Source organism: Gopherus evgoodei, unplaced genomic scaffold (genome assembly GCF_007399415.2).
Source record: "Gopherus evgoodei ecotype Sinaloan lineage unplaced genomic scaffold, rGopEvg1_v1.p scaffold_88_arrow_ctg1, whole genome shotgun sequence".
Lineage (NCBI taxonomy): Eukaryota > Metazoa > Chordata > Testudines > Testudinidae > Gopherus > Gopherus evgoodei.
In genome coordinates, this window is record NW_022060109.1 from 212,504 (window position 1) to 228,209 (window position 15,706).

At 60.1% G+C, this 15,706-nt stretch overlaps 1 protein-coding gene across 1 annotated transcript; it reads right to left on the reverse strand.

Annotated features, from left to right (window-relative positions):
• Positions 1 to 1,960: 1,960 nt before the first annotated feature.
• SENP3 (SUMO specific peptidase 3) lies at positions 1,961 to 14,088 on the reverse strand. Its single transcript, XM_030548195.1, has 11 exons — positions 14,014 to 14,088; positions 7,679 to 8,544; positions 7,344 to 7,586; positions 6,640 to 6,751; positions 6,092 to 6,239; positions 5,572 to 5,619; positions 5,130 to 5,207; positions 4,558 to 4,695; positions 3,906 to 3,989; positions 3,153 to 3,203; positions 1,961 to 2,735 (listed from the first exon to the last, which is right to left on the reverse strand). Exons 2-11 carry the CDS (start codon positions 8,529 to 8,531, stop codon positions 2,625 to 2,627), a joined length of 1,866 nt encoding a protein of 621 aa, XP_030404055.1. The 5' UTR covers positions 8,532 to 8,544; positions 14,014 to 14,088; the 3' UTR covers positions 1,961 to 2,624.
• Between the last annotated feature and the right edge of the window lie 1,618 nt (positions 14,089 to 15,706).

The following is a 15,706-nucleotide window of genomic DNA, read 5'->3' on the forward strand; positions in this document are numbered from 1 at the left end:
AAGTGCAGAGTCCTGCCCTTAGGACAGAAGAATCCCAGGCACCGCTACAGGCTGGGGACCAACTGGCTAAGCAGCTGTTCTGCAGAAAAGGACCTGGGGGTTACAGTGGACGAGAAGCTGGATATGAATCAGCTGGGTGCCCTTGTTGCCAAGAAGGCTAACGACATATTGGGCTGTATTAGGAGCACTGCTAGCAGCTCGAGGGAAGTGATCATTCCCCTCTGTTCGGCACTGCTGAGGTCACACCTGGAGTATTGTGACCAGTTTTGGGCCCCCTACTACAGAAGGGATGTGGACAAATTGGAGAGAGTCCAGCAGAGAGTAGCAAAAATGATCAGGGGGCTGGAGCACATGATTTATGAGGAGAGGCTGAGGGAACTGGGGTTATTTAGTCTGCAGAAGAGTGAGGGGGGATTTGATAGCTGCCTTCAACTACCTGAAGGGGGTTCCAAAGAGGATGGGTCTAGACTGTTCTCAGTGGTGGCAGATGACAGAACAAGGAGCGATGGTCTCAAGTTGCAGTGGGGGAGGTCTAGATTGGATATTAGGAAACACTTTTTCACTAGGCGGGTGGTGAAGCACTGGACTGGGTTCCCTAGGGAGGTGGTGGAATCTCCTTCCTTAGAGGTTTCTAAGATCAGGCTTGACAAAGCCCTGGCTGGGGTCATTTAGTTGGGGTTGGTCCTGCTTTGAGCAGGGGGTTGGACTAGATCCCTCCTGAGGTCCCTTCCAACCCGGATATTGTATGATTTCATCAGGCCCTTGATGACGTGAAGACACCTAACACCGTGAGTCATTTTTAAGTTGTTCTTTCCCTATTCTAGCCTCTGCTCCTACCTTGTGTTCACCACGTGGGACGTCCAATCACCGTGGAACTTTTGGTGAAAAGAAACAAACAAAAAGTCATTTAGCACTTCCGTCGTTTCAACATTTTCGGTTACCATTTCTCTCTCCTTGTTGAGTAACGGGCCTACCCCCTCCTTGGTCTTCCTCTTGCTTCAAATGGATTTGCTGAATGTTTCCTCATTACCCTTTATGGCTCTAGCTCGTTTGATCTCGTTTTGGGCCTACTTTTGTCCTTAGATAGTTGTTTATATTCATCCTTCATCATTTCACCTAGTTTCCAATCTCGTGTTTCGAATCCTTGAAGATCTCCCGGTTAAGCCAGGGTGGTCACCTGCCATACTGCTACAACAGTTTGCTTTTGTGCCCGTCATAACATCTCCAAAAAACTGCCAACTCTCTCGAACCTGAACTTGCTTTCCGCAGGATCTTACCTTCCGCCTTCTTGAGTTCGCTAAAGTTTGCCTCCTTGAAATCCATTGTCTTCATTATGCGGTCTTCCATCCTAGCCTTCCTTAGAATCACCAACTCGATCTCTTCTTCCACCTTCAAATTCTCAAACTGCTCCTCCCCGTTGGTCAAAATCAGCCCCGAGTTGCTTTCTCCACCTTCGGAACGAAAAAACTGGCTCCAGGGCAGTCCAAGAATTGGTCGGATCAGCTGTCCCCTGCCACATTATTTTCCCGACAGACGACACGGTCATCGAAATCCCCCATGGCCACCGAGTCCCGGCCCTCGGCTGAGTTTGTTAGTTGTTTAGAACTCTGAAGAAGCTCGACATGGCCTTGGATTGGATTCGCTTTCCTTCATGGTTTCAGGGGGTAGGGGTCCGTGCTGTGCTCAGCAACATGGGCACCCCAGTCTCGCGGGGGGTGGGTGTCTGCGTGGCACCTGACGCAATGGGGGACCCTGATCTCGTTCTGGGAGGCAGCGTGTCTGTGCAGCACCTGGCCCAAAATGGTGTCCCATTCCCCACCCTGGTGCCCTGCCCCTCCCCCCAGCGGACATTCTTCCTCCAACAGCCAACACGGGGAGAAAATTCACTCTGCTTCAAGGGGGCGACCCGGGGGGGAAGGACACCCCTTCCCCGCACGACCCACATTTCAAACCCAGAGGATTCGCCAAAGAAAGGAAGTTTATTGCCCAGAACAATTCGCTGCCGCATTATATATATATATATATATATATAAAAAAAAAAATGCTTGTTTCTCATTTCACAGCCCAGTGTATAAACTTGTCATCCCCCCCCCACCCCCCCAACATACAACTTCACTAACACAAATAACCCCCGGGGAGAAGAAAAGGTGGGGGTAGAGATTCCAACCTCATCTCCCCACCGCTCCCCCTTCCCGGGAAGAAATGGCTCCTCCCTCCTCCCCCCGGTAGTGACACCCCTCTGCCCCAAAGCCGATGTGTCCCCAAAATTCAGGGGTAGGGGGTGTATTTACCATGAGCCGCCCACCCCCACCCGCCCCAAAATGTAACAAGGGAAACTGGGTTTAAATATGAAAAAAATAATATAGAACCAGGGGGGAAGGGGGAGGCCCCCCCAAAGTAAAAAAAAGTCCCCCAAAAGTCTGGTTGGCAGGGGGAGCTGAGATTAGCTGCTTCCCTCACCCTGGCTTGAACAGTTCCAATGCAACAGAGTTAATGCCCCTTCCCGCGGCCCGTCCTTCCGGGGTTCGGGGTGCGCCCCCTCACCCCCAAGAGCTGGGGGGGAGGAGGCGGTGTCCGCGTGGGCCCTAGCCGGAAGGGAAGAGGTGGGCGTGTGGGTGGGCGACTCACACGCTGAGTTTGCAGTGGCAAAGCTCCTTGTACATCTGGCGTCGTAGCTTCGGCATGTCCTGCTGGGTGAAGGTGAACGCCCGGCCCAGGGCCAGGAACTTGCAGTACTAGGGGGGGAGGCGGGCGGGAGAAGCAGAATTACTTGGGGCAGAGAGAAAAGCTTTCACCTCTAGGGGGCATCAGCTCCCACCCGGCCCCAGGGCAGGGACTGGCTGGCTCAGGGGGGCAGGGAATGGGGCAGGGGCCTGTCCCCTCTAGGGGGCGCCAGCTCCCATCTGGCCCCAGTCTTCGTGAGGGGAGCATGTCAGGTCTCAGCCCAGTTCCTGGCCCATCACCAGCGGGGTTGCAGTGAGGGGAAGATGCATCATGGGGGAAAAATACTAACGGCATCCCTGCAGCCTCCGCTATGGGTGGGGATGGCAGGTTTGGGGGGGCTGTCAGTGCGCACAGGGGGAGATCAGGGATATAGGCGGAGGGGGGGCAGTGCTCCCCCCGGCTCCTTCCCAGCCCCAGCCGCCGCTCACCTGCAGGACGAAGGCCCCACAGTCGCTGTCGTTGTTCTGCCTGGCCACATTCTGGGGAGAGGGGAGAGGAGGGTCAACCAGGTCCAGCAAACCCCCCCACCCCCGTCCCTCCAGCGTGAGAACAGAGCTCTGCCATTGGCTCAGGAACTCAGCCCCCTCTGCTCTAGCCCACCAGCCCCCACTCCCCTCCCACAGCCGGCGAGAGAACCCAGGAGTCCTGGCTCCCAGCCCCCCTGCTCTAACCACCAGCCCCCACTGCCCTCCCAGAGCCGGCGAGAGAACCCAGGAGTCCTGGCTCCCAGCCCCCCTGCTCTAACCCACCAGTCCCCACTCCCCTCCCAGAGCCGGGGAGAGAACCCAGGAGTCCTGCCTCCCAGGCCCCCCTGCTCTAACCCACCAGCCCCCACTCCCCTCCCAGAGCCGGGGAGAGAACCCAGGAGTCCTGCCTCCCAGGCCCCCCTGCTCTAACCCACCAGCCCCCACTCCCCTCCCAGAGCCGGCGAGAGAACCCAGGAGTCCTGGCTCCCAGCCCCCCTGCTCTAACCCACCAGTCCCCACTCCCCTCCCAGAGCCGGGGAGAGAACCCAGGAGTCCTGCCTCCCAGGCCCCCCTGCTCTAACCCACCAGCCCCCACTCCCCTCCCAGAGCCGGCGAGAGAACCCAGGAGTCCTGGCTCCCAGCCCCCCTGCTCTAACCCACCAGTCCCCACTCCCCTCCCAGAGCCGGGGAGAGAACCCAGGAGTCCTGACTCACCATCTTAAAGGAGCCCCTCCAGCCATCTCTGAAGTCCGGCCGATCCTTCTTGTCTGCTTCAGCCTGGAGATACCTACAGATGTGCTGGGGGAGGGGGGGGCAGGAGGAGCATAAAGGGGGTGACTCAAGGGGGGGAAGGGGCTCTGTCTCAGGACTGGCAGGAGTTCAGGGTGCGATGGGAGCCAGTGCCCCCTAGAGGGGACAGGCCCCTGCCCCATTCCCTGCCCCCTGAGCCAGCCAGTCCCTGCCCTGGGGCCAGGTGGGAGCCGGCACCCCCTAGAGGGGCCAGGCCCCTGCCCCATTCCCCGCCCCCCCTGAGCCAGCCAGTCCCTGCCCTGGGGCCGGGTGGGAGCCGGCGCTCCCTAGAGGGGACAGGCCCCTGCCCCATTCCCTGCCCCCTGAGCCAGCCAGTCCCTGCCCTGGGGCCAGGTGGGAGCCGGCGCCCTCTAGAGGGGACAGGACCCTGCCCCGTTCCCTGCCCCCTGAGCCAGCCAGTCCCTGCCCTGGGGCCGGGTGGGAGCCGGCGCCCCCTAGAGGGGACAGGACCCTGCCCCCCCGAGCCAGCCAGTCCCTGCCCTGGGGCCGGGTGGGAGCCGGCGCCCCCTAGAGGGCACAAGCCCCTGCCCCGCTACCCGTCCCCTTGCCCGGTTACCTTGGGGCAGCGGCGGTTGAGTGTTCGCTGCGAGTCGAAGTACGTGATGCTCTTCTGCTTCACGTCCACAGAGACGAGGGACCAGTGAACCTCCAGGTGGATGGGGATGAGCAGCAGGTCCTTGTTGAAGATGTCCACCTGCAGGGGGCGCCACACGCACTGAGCCAGCCGGCCACCTCCTCCCTGCCCCACAGCGCCCCCTAGCGCCAGCCCTACCTGCCAGGCCTTGCTGCCTCTGCCCTGCTTCCTGCCCCACAGCGCCCCCTAGTGCCGCCCTGGGCCCAGCCCTGCCTGCCAGGGGAGAGCGCCCCCCTGCTGAGCCCCCGCCCCACTCCCTGCCCCACAGCGCCCCCTAGCGCCGCCCTTGGGCCAGCCCTGCCTGCCAGGGGAGAGCGCCCCCTGCTGAGCCCCCGCCCTGCTCCCTGCCCCACAGCGCCCCCTAGCGCCGCCCTGGGGCCAGCCCTGCCTGCCAGGGGAGAGCGCCCCCTGCTGAGCCCCCGCCCTGCTCCCTGCCCCACAGCGCCCCCTAGCGCCGCCCTGGGGCCAGCCCAGCACCTCCCCGACACACTCACATTTTTGGTCCAGCGTTTCACCCCCTCGTACCCCTTGGTTCGTAGCTTATCATAGAAAAAACTGTTGAAGAAATGGACCTGGGGGATGAAGGAGCCTCCGTTTAGATACCAACAGCCTCGGGCCGGGTCCCTCCACCAGGCCGGGTTGCTCCAGCCCCACGGCTCTACCCACCAGCCCCTACTCCACTTCCAGAGCCAAGGAGAGAACCCAGGCGTCCTGGCTCCCAGCCCCCCTGCTCTGACCACCAGGTCGCAGTCCCCTCCCAGAGCCGGGGGTTCTCTGACTCATCTCGAGTCTCTGCTGAAGTGGTGGGGCAGGACCGATTTATAGCAGTGGAAGTTACCGGGTAGGGCTGGGGGTCTGGAGGGAGGGATCCGTCCCAGTGGCGGTTCCCTAGAATGACACCTCGCCATCACCAAAGTAAAGGTAACGGGCTCTCACCTTGTCTGGCACCGTATCCATGACGAGGTCCCCATACATGTTCATGACCTGCACACGCAACAGTGAGAGAGGACAGAGGGTTAGGGGCAACACACCCCCCTCCGGATCTCTCGCCTGGCGCTGAGATGCAGCCACCTCTGGGGCGGGGCGGCTCGTTACCCGGGGACCCCTCGCCCCGCACTGAGATGCGGCCACCTCTGGGGTGGGGCGGCCGGTTACCTGAGGACCCCTCGCCCCATGGTAAGATGCAGTCACCTCTGGGGCAGGCCATCTGGTTATCCAGGGACCCCTTGCCCGGTGCTGAGATGGGGTGGGGCAGCCAGTTACCCAGGGACCCCATACCTGGTGCTGAGATGCAGCCACCTCTGGGGCAGGACGGCCAGTTACCCAGGGACCTCTCACCTGGTGCTGAGATGCAGCCACCTCTGGGGCGGGGCAGCCGGTTATCTAGGGACCCCTCGCCCGGCGCTGAGATAGTACTGGCCCCCAAACCCCCCAGTGGCCTTGCGGAGCGCCCCACCTGGTCATTGAGCCAGTTGGGGCCGTAAAGTGTCTGCAGGTCGTCCATGGTCAGCACGTGGCGCTTGTAATTCACCCGGAAGCCCCTCACCATGGCGTTGCCTGGCATGCGCTGGTAGGACTGGATCAGCTGCTGCACTGTGCCTTTCCTGCACGGAGAGGCGGGGAGTGAGGCAGGCCCAGGAATGGAACCCAGGAGTCCTGGCTCCCAGCCCCCCCGCTCTAACTCACCAGCCCCCACTCCCCTCCCAGAGCCGGGGAGAGAACCCAGGAGTCCTGGCTCCCAGCCCCCCTGCTCTAACCACCAGCCCCCACTCCCCTCCCAGAGCTGGGGAGAGAACCCAGGAGTCCTGGCCCCCAGCCCCCCCCTGCTCTAACCCAACAGCCCCCACTCCCATTTCAGAGCCGGGGAGAGAACCCAGGAGTCCCACCTCCCAGCCCCCCCTGCTCTAACCCACCAGCCCCTACTCCCTTCCCAGAGCTGGGGAGAGAACCCAGGAGTCCTGGCCCCCAGCTCTCCCCCGCCCTGCTCTAACCCCTCGCAGGTACCTCTGTGGTGTGGAAAACTCTTGCTGGAAAATGTCTTCTAGCTTCTCCACCACCTCGTCCGTGCTGACGGGGATCAGGCTGCCGTAGGCCTGAAGGAACTCATCCAGAATACCTGGGGGGCGGGGCGGGGAAGAAGAGCGAGAGCAGCTGGATAGAACAGCTGAAGTGACAGTGTGAGGGGCCGAGATGCAGCTAACTCTGGGGTGGGGCGGCTGGTTATACATAGATGCTTTGCTCAGAGACTGTGATTCGTCTTAGCTTGCATACGAAAAGCAATGGTGTTTCCATCGCTGATCCTCATCAACACCCCTCCCGCAAGGCAGGCTGTCTGCCTGAGTTGGCAGGCAGCCTGAAACCCCGGGTGCGTCGTGTCCCCTGGATGAGCCAAGTGGGATGTTAACTCTGAGACCTAGCGATGACGCCTGGTCATCTCTGGGTCTTAGCTGAGCGGGGAAGCACTGAGGGTCGCGAAAGGGGAGGAAGCCAGAAAGCGGCACTGCCCAGCCGCAGGTGGGGGGGCATGGCTGCGTCCTGTCCTAATCCCTCCCTTTCGCACTCCCCCGAGGCTGCTGAACGAAGCCTGACACCTTGTGGCGGGAGGTCAAAGTTACACCTGTTTTGGCATGGCGGCTTCCTACACTAGCCCCTCCCCTACCTTCTCCCTTCCCCTTTATGGGGGGGACACCCACACCCTAGCGCCATACTTTGCACGCAGGTGACGTGTTCCTCCCGCAGGGGACTGTGTTGCACCGCCTTCTCCCCAGGGGGTGCCTCTCGCTGGGGGGCGCCGGGCCCGTCCTTGGCCCGGAAGAACTCCTCGACCGCGTGGGCCGCGCCGATGCTGCACACGTTGCTGATGACGATGCTGGGGTCCGAGGAGGTGGTGGCCAGGCCGCCGAGGTCGCCGTCCAGGGAGGCGAAGCCGTTGGGCAGGGGGCCCGTGGGGCCTGGGCGGGAGAGGAGACACGGGGGTCATTACGCTGGCGGAGGGGGGGGGGACGGAGGAAGGGGTTCCCTATGGGCCCCCCCTCCTGCTTACCTGGGTCCCCATCCAGCGTTGCCGCCTCTCTCCTGCTCCCGGGGGAGGACCGCTCTGCCAGAAGCCGGGCGCCGTCCTCCCCTCCCACCTCCATGGCGCCGTCCGCCCGCTGCAGCTGGGCGTACTGCGGGTACGAGGAGGAGCCGGGCGCCTCGCCCGTCAGCGCCCCCAGCAGGCTGAGCCGGGGCGGCGAGGGGGCAAAGGCGCCGCCCAGGTGGTAGTCCAATTGGGGCAAGGGGTGGGGCCGGAAGCGCAAGGGGCAGGGCCCCGGCTTGGCCCCGCCCTGGCAGTCCTCCTCCTCCTCCAGGGGGCAGCCTTTCAGGTCGTCGTCGGGCTGGGAGCCGGGCGAGAGGGAGGAACGAGACTGCTTGGCGCTGCCCCGCCGGCGCCCCCGGCAGGCCAGCTTGCCCCACAGCTTCCAGGGGAAGGCCAAGGAGGAGCATTTGGAGTACAGCAGCATGCGGAGAGCCCGCCGGGCCCGCTGGCGCCGCCGCAGCTGGCAGCGCCGCCTGGTGGCCCCCGAGAGCGGCGGCCGCCCCTCGGCCCCGCCGGCGAAGGGCCAGTCTGGGCCGCCGCTCCTGGCCACCTTCTCCCCGGCGGTTTTGCTCCGGGCCCAGCCCGAGACGCGAGGCAAGTCCCAGTCGCCGGCAGGGCCTTCCTCCTCGCTCGCGAAGCCCGGGGGTTGCTCTTTGGTGTAGGCCAGCCGGCGCCTGCCTTCGAAGCAGCCGCCATGCTTGGGGGCCGGGGGGGTGAGTTCCTCCCAGTCCTGGGACGCCAGGCGCAGCCTCTCCCGCTTGTGGGCCTCACGGAGGCCAGGGCCCCACAGCTTCCTGGCCTGGATGGTTTCCTTCATGGCTCCGACGTGCCTGCAGGGAGCGGGGGACACAGGTCAGGGCGGCTCCAGATGCCAGGGAGACCCTCGACTCACTGCACCACCCTCTTCCCGTGCCTCAGTTTCCCCCACTCTGCTGGGAACCGAGGGAGGATGGGTGACAATACAGCCCAGAATGGGAGAAAATAACTGTCTGCGTAACGGGGGACTCTTCATCTCAGCTGGGACCTGGCACAATGGGGGAACTTCGGTCAGGATCTGCCCAGACCGTGTGACTGGGGGGGGGGGGGGACCTCAATGCCAGGGGGACCCCAATCCCAGTCAGACGGGGCCTGTGTCGCACTCAGCATAAGCGTCCGCCCAGTTCGAATTCCTAGGTGCTACCATCATGGACCCCCTTGAATCAGTTTAAGGCCGGTTTGGTCAAATTTGTTTTGCTCCTGGACGGGGAATCCATCAATCCTGGACCAATTTGGGAGCCTCCCCGTTTCTTCCGTCACCGTTTGTAGCTGTGTCACTCCTAGGATATGAGAGAGACGAGCAGGAGGAGGTCACACACCTATCGGTGACAGAGAGGAACTCTCGGGAACCCGACGAGCGTCCGGGTGTACGCTCAAAATCCCGTCTCTTATTGGACCAATTTCCGCTGGCAAAAAATTCTCTCACCCCCCACTTGTCTCTATATTAAAATCACAATGTGTGGGTCTCTCTGAATCCTGCATCCCATTGTGGTGCCCACAACTTAAGGATGAGGGTGGTGAGGCACGGGAAAGGGTTCCCTAGGGAGGTGGTGGAACCTCCTTCCTTAGATGTTTTTACGGTCAGGCTTGACACAGCCCTGGCTGGGATGATTTAGTTGGGGATTGGTCCTGCTTTGAGCAGGGGGTTGGACTAGATCCCTCCTGAGGTCCCTTCCAACCCGGATATTCTATCTACTTGGGGGGACAAATACTGCATAACGGGCTCTTCCATCTGGCAGAGAAAAGTCTAACACGATCCAATGGCTGGAAGATGACGCGAGAGACATTCAGAGGGGGAAAGAGGCCTTCTGCTTGGAAAAGAGACGACAACAGGGGGGATGTGATTGAGGTCTCCACAATCATGACTGGTGCGGAGAAAGTAAATAAGGGAGTGTTGTTTACTCCTTCTCCTAACACAAGGACTAGGGGGTCACCAAATGCAACCAATAGGCAGCAGGTTTCAAACAAACCAAAGGACGTATTTCCTCACCTGACACACTGTCAACCTGTGGAACTCCTCGCCAGGGGATGTTGTGAAGGCCAAGACTATAACAGGGTTCAAAAAAGAACTAGAGGAAGTTCACGAAGGAGAGGTCCATCAATGGCTATTGGCCAGGAGGGTGTCCCTAGCCTTGGTTTGCCAGAAGCTTGGAATGGGCGAAAGGGGATGGATCACTTGACGATTCCCTGTTCTGTACGTGGGGCACGTGGCATCGGCCCCTGTTAGAAGACAGGATACTGGGCCAGACGGACCTTTTGTCTGACCTAGTATGGCCGTTCTTATAAGAATAATTAAACGCTGGCCCAACTGACCAAGGGTCGGTGACAGACAATCCACCACGACAACATTTAAATCAAGATCAGAGGCTGGGAATTCAGAGGAGGGGGTCTGAAGATAGAGCTTCAGCAGTTTAAGAACGGGATTATCTGAGGGGGCTGCCCGATACGGCAGGGGATCTAGTCTCCATGGTGTAAGAGGTCCCTTCCGGTTCTGTTGTGTGTCTGTGCAGTGCCGGAATCGCCAGACCAGATCCGACCAGCCTCAGACACTTCAAACAAAAGCATAAAAACCCTACGGATGGGGGATGAATGACCCTCTACAAAAGTCTTGTCTCGATCGCTGATAATTAGATTGGCTTAAATCCTGAAGCATGAGGTAGGTTTAACTGCCCTTGCAAAACTCGTTCGCATTCACTATCCTAGCTTCCACAGAGATGGCCAATCCCTCTTTGAATCTGGTTACACTGTCGGCCTGAAGCAGAGAGTTCCACCGGTTAACCAGGGTTAGACAAGATGTGCAAATGAAAAGGTGGTGAATGCAAACCTGATCAAAGGAAATTCATTTCAGAGATTGTCCCCTTGCTCTTGTCTCAAGACAGACACAACAAAAGTTCCCTATATGTCTTTGTTATCCCAATATGTTTAGGTGTCGCAGAAGGTGATCTTCTTTTATAATTCTGATGGATAATATTGATGTTTATTTTTCAGCCTTTCCCATGGGTTTTAGCCATTTACCTTTTCACAGTTGCGCAAAACAATGGGTTACGTTTTTTAAAAAAAAAATTTTTTTAATCCATTTCAAATTTTCACTGCTGGGCAATAATTTGATGACAGTAAGTTTCGAGGTCCAAAAAGAGAAGGACTTACAACCGTTTAAAACAGGGATTGTCAATAGCACACGTCAAACCTGATTTAAAGATATTGGCTTTGTCGAATTCTAGCTGTCAAGCAGGATTTTCTTCCTTCGCCTAGCCGTAAAATTCAGCAATCCCCGATGAAAATATTTTCTCATCAGTTTGCATATGTACAGTGAAATCGACTTTTACTTAATCGTGCCGAGTCTAATTGTTTTATGGACTTTTAGCATCTCCCCTCTTATTGATCTCCTTTCGAAGAAGATTCTTTTTAGAAGATCACTTGATTACAGACCCGGGGAGAAACTTCCGGGGACTAAATTCTTTCACGTAGCAGAGAAAGGCAGATCAAGATTTTAAAGGCTGGGAGTTGAAGCCAGGCAAATTCTGATACCAAATTCACAGGCTATTTGCATGATCATGGGATGTTAAAAATCATCAACTGAATGATTTCAGCTCGTTAAATCTGAAGCGTCACGGTGTTGGAACTGTGGGGGTCCTGACCCAAAAAGGAGTCGGGGGGGGGGAAGGGGGTTTGCAAGGTTATTGTAGGGGGGACGAGTCTTCATTTAGTCACTCTGATTTAAGGTTTCGCGTGCCAGTGATACATTTTAATGTTTTTAGAAGGTCTCTTTCTTTAAGTCTATAATCTATAACTAAACTATTGTTGTATGTAAAGTAAATAAGGTTTTTAAAAGTTTAAGAAGCTTCATTTAAAATTAAATTTAAATGCAGAGCCTCCCGGACCGGTGGCCAGGACCCGGGCAGTGTGAGTGCCACTGAAAATCAGCTCACGTGCTGCCTTCGGCATGCGCGCCATAGGTTGCCTACCCCTGCTATAGAGTATAGGGTAAAAACCCACAAGAGACCAGATTTCACAGGGGGAGACCAGACTTCACGGTCCGTGACGCTTTTTTCGTGGCCGTGAATTTGGTGGGGCCTTTACTATGAAGCCAATCCATAACAGTGAGGGGGGAGTCGCCATTGGAACAAAATTCCCCCATGGTGGATTTTCCATCGATTGAGCTCTTCCAAGCCAGACCAGATGCCTTCCCGGAAGACGGTCCATACTCCAACACAAGCTAGCGGGTAACATTTAATGGGGATATACTGGGTTAGACTCTTAAGTTCCTTCGGGCCTTAAATCTAACAAGCTGAAAGCTATGCTGGTATAAAACCTTTCTACGAACATAACTGTGTCACACTATGCTACGACTTACTATTTACCAGTATAGCTTGTTTCACTCCAAGAGGGTGTTTTTAATATACAGTATCCTCCCGTTTCTCCAAAACCCTTTCATCCGAAACTCTGCATTACCCAAAGAAGGGGTTTGGAGAACGCGGAGGTTCTGATCATGAAGCGGAGACCCCTGGGCAGGACTGACGACGACATCGCCGGCCGCTGATTCAATTTCCCTGCCCTCTCTCTTACCCAAATAAATTCCGGGTCCCCAGGCGTTTTGGATAATCGGGAGCATATAAAGTGGGGCTTTGCCAGAAAAGTCATGTCCAAAGCAGCAGCGCTTTGCCTAGTGTAGACACGACCTGCTGTTGAAAGAGGAGGGTCCCCATTCAGGAAGCTTTCCCCAGGCAGGCACAGCAAAGATGTGACCTGCCTATCATGGAGGAAAGAGGCAATGGGGTGGGGGGAGGCACATAGAGCCATGGGCATGGGGGGAGATTGGGGGCCCTGGCATGGGAAAAGGTAGAACGGAGAGAGAATGGGGTGCCCTGGTATGGGGGTAAGAAGGGAATCGGGGCGCACACAGAACCACTGGCTTGCGGGAGGAAAACTGGAGACGCACAGAGCCTCTGGCATGGGGGAGATTGAGGGACCCCAGTATGGGGGCGGGGAGAGTGGGGGCACACAGAGCCCCTGGTGTGTGTGTGGGGGGGAAATGAGGGATCCTGCCATGGGGGAAGGGAGCAATGGGGGGGACGGGAAAGGCCACGCAGCTCAGGGCACGTCTACGCTGCAAGATTCAGCGCCTCCTCCACGCTGGGCTGGGAGGCAGCAGCTTGGTTTTGAACTCAGGGGTCAAGCCTGGGGTTTCAGGGGCAGGGGGAGGTCAGCGAACCCGAGTTAAGCCCACACCGCAGCGTTGGCCGCACCCCTGGGTGCCGGCTGGATTCAGACACAGCCTAGGGAGGAAGTCGGGGGCCTGAGTCCAAACCCGTCAGGGTGTCGTGAGCGAAAGCCCCCCATGGCGGCGACGGGCTCCCTGGTGATCCGGGGAGGGGGTGGACCCGGGGCTGGGGGGGCCCACACCTCTTCCTCCCCTTGTCACAGCACCGGGGGAGCCTGTCGGTCCTGTGCGCTATGAAGAGCAGTGGGAGGCTGCTCTGGGGGCCACCCCGGCCAACCCCACTGAAGCCCCCCAAGGCCTGGGTATGTCAAGGGGGGAAGGGAGGAGCCAGAGGGGAAAATGTCTCAGACTCCAGGCAAATCTGCCAGGCTGGGCAGGGGGGGCCTCGGCCCTGAGATCCCATCACCCCCCCCATCAGGAGAAGATCAAAGGGGAAGGGGGGAGACGAAGCCTCTAACCCCTCCCCCGGGAGCAGAGGGGCCCTTGGGGGAGGGAAATCCGAGGGGAGCGGACCCGGGTGGGAGCAGGATCCGGGGGTTGTGGGGGAAGAGCGGACCCGGGGAGGGACAGGCGGGGGGGGGAGGGGCGGCGGACCGCGGTGAGAACAGGACCAGGAGCGGACCCGGGTGGGAGCAGGGTCCGGGGGCCGTGGAGGGAAGAGCGGACCCGGGGAGGGACAGGCGGGGGGGGGGGGCGGCGGACCGCGGTGGGAACAGCACCAGGGGCGGACCCGGGTGGGAGCAGGGTCCGGGGGCCGTGGAGGGAAGAGCGGACCCGGGGAGGGACAGGCGGGGGGGGGGCGGCGGACCGCGGTGGGAACAGCACCAGGGGCGGACCCGGGTGGGAGCAGGGTCCGGGGCCTGTGGGGGGAAGAGCGGACCCGGGGAGGGACAGGCGGTTGGAGGGGCGGCGGACCGCGGTGGGAACAGGACGGGGGGGGGGGCGCTATGGGGGAGGGGCTGCGGACCGCAGTGAGAACAGGGCCAGGAGCGGACCCGGGTGGGAACAGGGCCGGGGGGCGGGGCCGAGGCCGGTCACTCACCCCCCTCCCCGCAGAGCGGGGCCTCGCTCCGGCTCCCTGCGCCGCCGCCGCCGCCTCCCCGGACCCAGGAGCCGCCGTCGCCGCCCGATGTCGTCATCAACCCGCGCCCGAAAAAAAGGGGAGGGGGCCGCGCGCGCCGCGTCACCGCCCGCCCCGCCCCGCCCCCGACTCACGTCACGTCCCTCGCGTCACCGCGCTGCCTCCCCGCCCCCTCCCGCTCTTGGGCGGGGCCACGCCTCGCTCCTCGGGCTCTTACGTCACGGCGACGGCGTGCGTCAGGCCGAGGGAGGGGGCGGGGCCTGATCCTCCCCGTGGGAGGGAGGGGCTGGGAGAGGGAGCCTGTGAGGCCGCGGGGCATTGTGGGACAGGCGGCCACCCCAGGGCATTGTGGGACACAGGCGGTTGCCCCAGTGCATCATGGGACACAGGCATTGCCCCATGTGCCCCAGGGCATTGTGGGACAGGCGGCCACCCCAGGGCATTGTGGGACAGGTGGCCACCCCAGGGCATTGTGGGACACAGGCGGTTGCTCCATATGCCCCAGGGCATTGTGGGACACAGGCGGTTGCCCCAGTGCATCATGGGACACAGGCATCGCCCCATGTGCCCCAGGGCATTGTGGGACAGGTGGCCACCCCAGGGCATTGTGGGACACAGGCGGTTGCTCCATATGCCCCAGGGCATTGTGGGACACAGGCGGTTGCCCCAGTGCATCATGGGACACAGGCATCGCCCCATGTGCACCAGGGCATTGTGGGACAGGTGGCCACCCCAGGGCATTGTGGGACACAGGCAGTTGCTCCATATGCCCCAGGGCATTGTGGGACACAGGCGGTTGCACCATATGCCCCAGGGCATTGTGGGACACAGGCGGTTGCCCCAGTGCATCATGGGAAACAGGCATCACCCCATGTGCCCCAGGGCATTGTGGGACAGGCGGCCACCCCAGGGCATTGTGGGACACAGATGATCACCCCAGGGCATTGTGAGACAGGAGGCCACCCCATGTGCCCCAGGGCATTGTGGGACACAGGTGGTTGCGCCATATGCCCCAGGGCATTGTGGGACACAGGCAGTTGCCCCAGTGCATCATGGGACACAGGCAGTTGCCCCATGTGCCCCAGGGCATTGTGGGACAGGAGGCCGCCCCATGGGCCCCGGGGCATTGTGGGACAGGAGGCCGCCTGACACGATGGGTTGGGGCACAAGGCAACCTCCTGTCACGCGGGGCTGGCAGTGCCCTGAATATTTTTCTGGCAAGGCAGCCCCCCCACCCCAGTGCCTCGACGCGTCCTCTAACAGCGTAACAGCAGCACATGCTGTCACGTGCGGCAGCTGAGAGGGGTGACCCGATGACTCCCTTCTGGGACCTCCCCACACCCCGTACAAAACCCGATGGCCAAGCTGCACCCAGGCTTGGAGACGAGGGCTGCCCTGCCTCCGCTTCCCCACCTACTACTGCGAGGACTCGGCCTTCCACGGCGCTGGACGGGATTTGTTGGAGAAAGAGGCAACGCAGCTGCTGGAAAGGGAAATCACGCCTCACTGATCTATTAGAATTCTTTCAGGGGGTCAACGAACACGCGGATAGTGCATCTAGCATACTTGGACTTTCCGAAAGCTTTTGACAAGGTCCCTCACTAAAGGCTCTTAAGCAAAGCAAGCAGTCATGGTATAAGAGGGAAGGTCGTCT

Excerpts from the sequence above, each read along its gene's own strand:
- SENP3 (XM_030548195.1), bottom strand. The coding sequence starts at position 8,531 with ATGAAGGAAACCATCCAGGCCAGGAAGCTGTGGGGCCCTGGCCTCCGT. Across the intron at positions 5,620-6,091 it reads CCAACTGGCTCAATGACCAG|GTCATGAACATGTATGGGGA; the intron begins GTGGGGCGCTCC and ends TTGCGTGTGCAG. Across the intron at positions 5,208-5,571 it reads TGGATACGGTGCCAGACAAG|GTCCATTTCTTCAACAGTTT; the intron begins GTGAGAGCCCGT and ends TTCATCCCCCAG.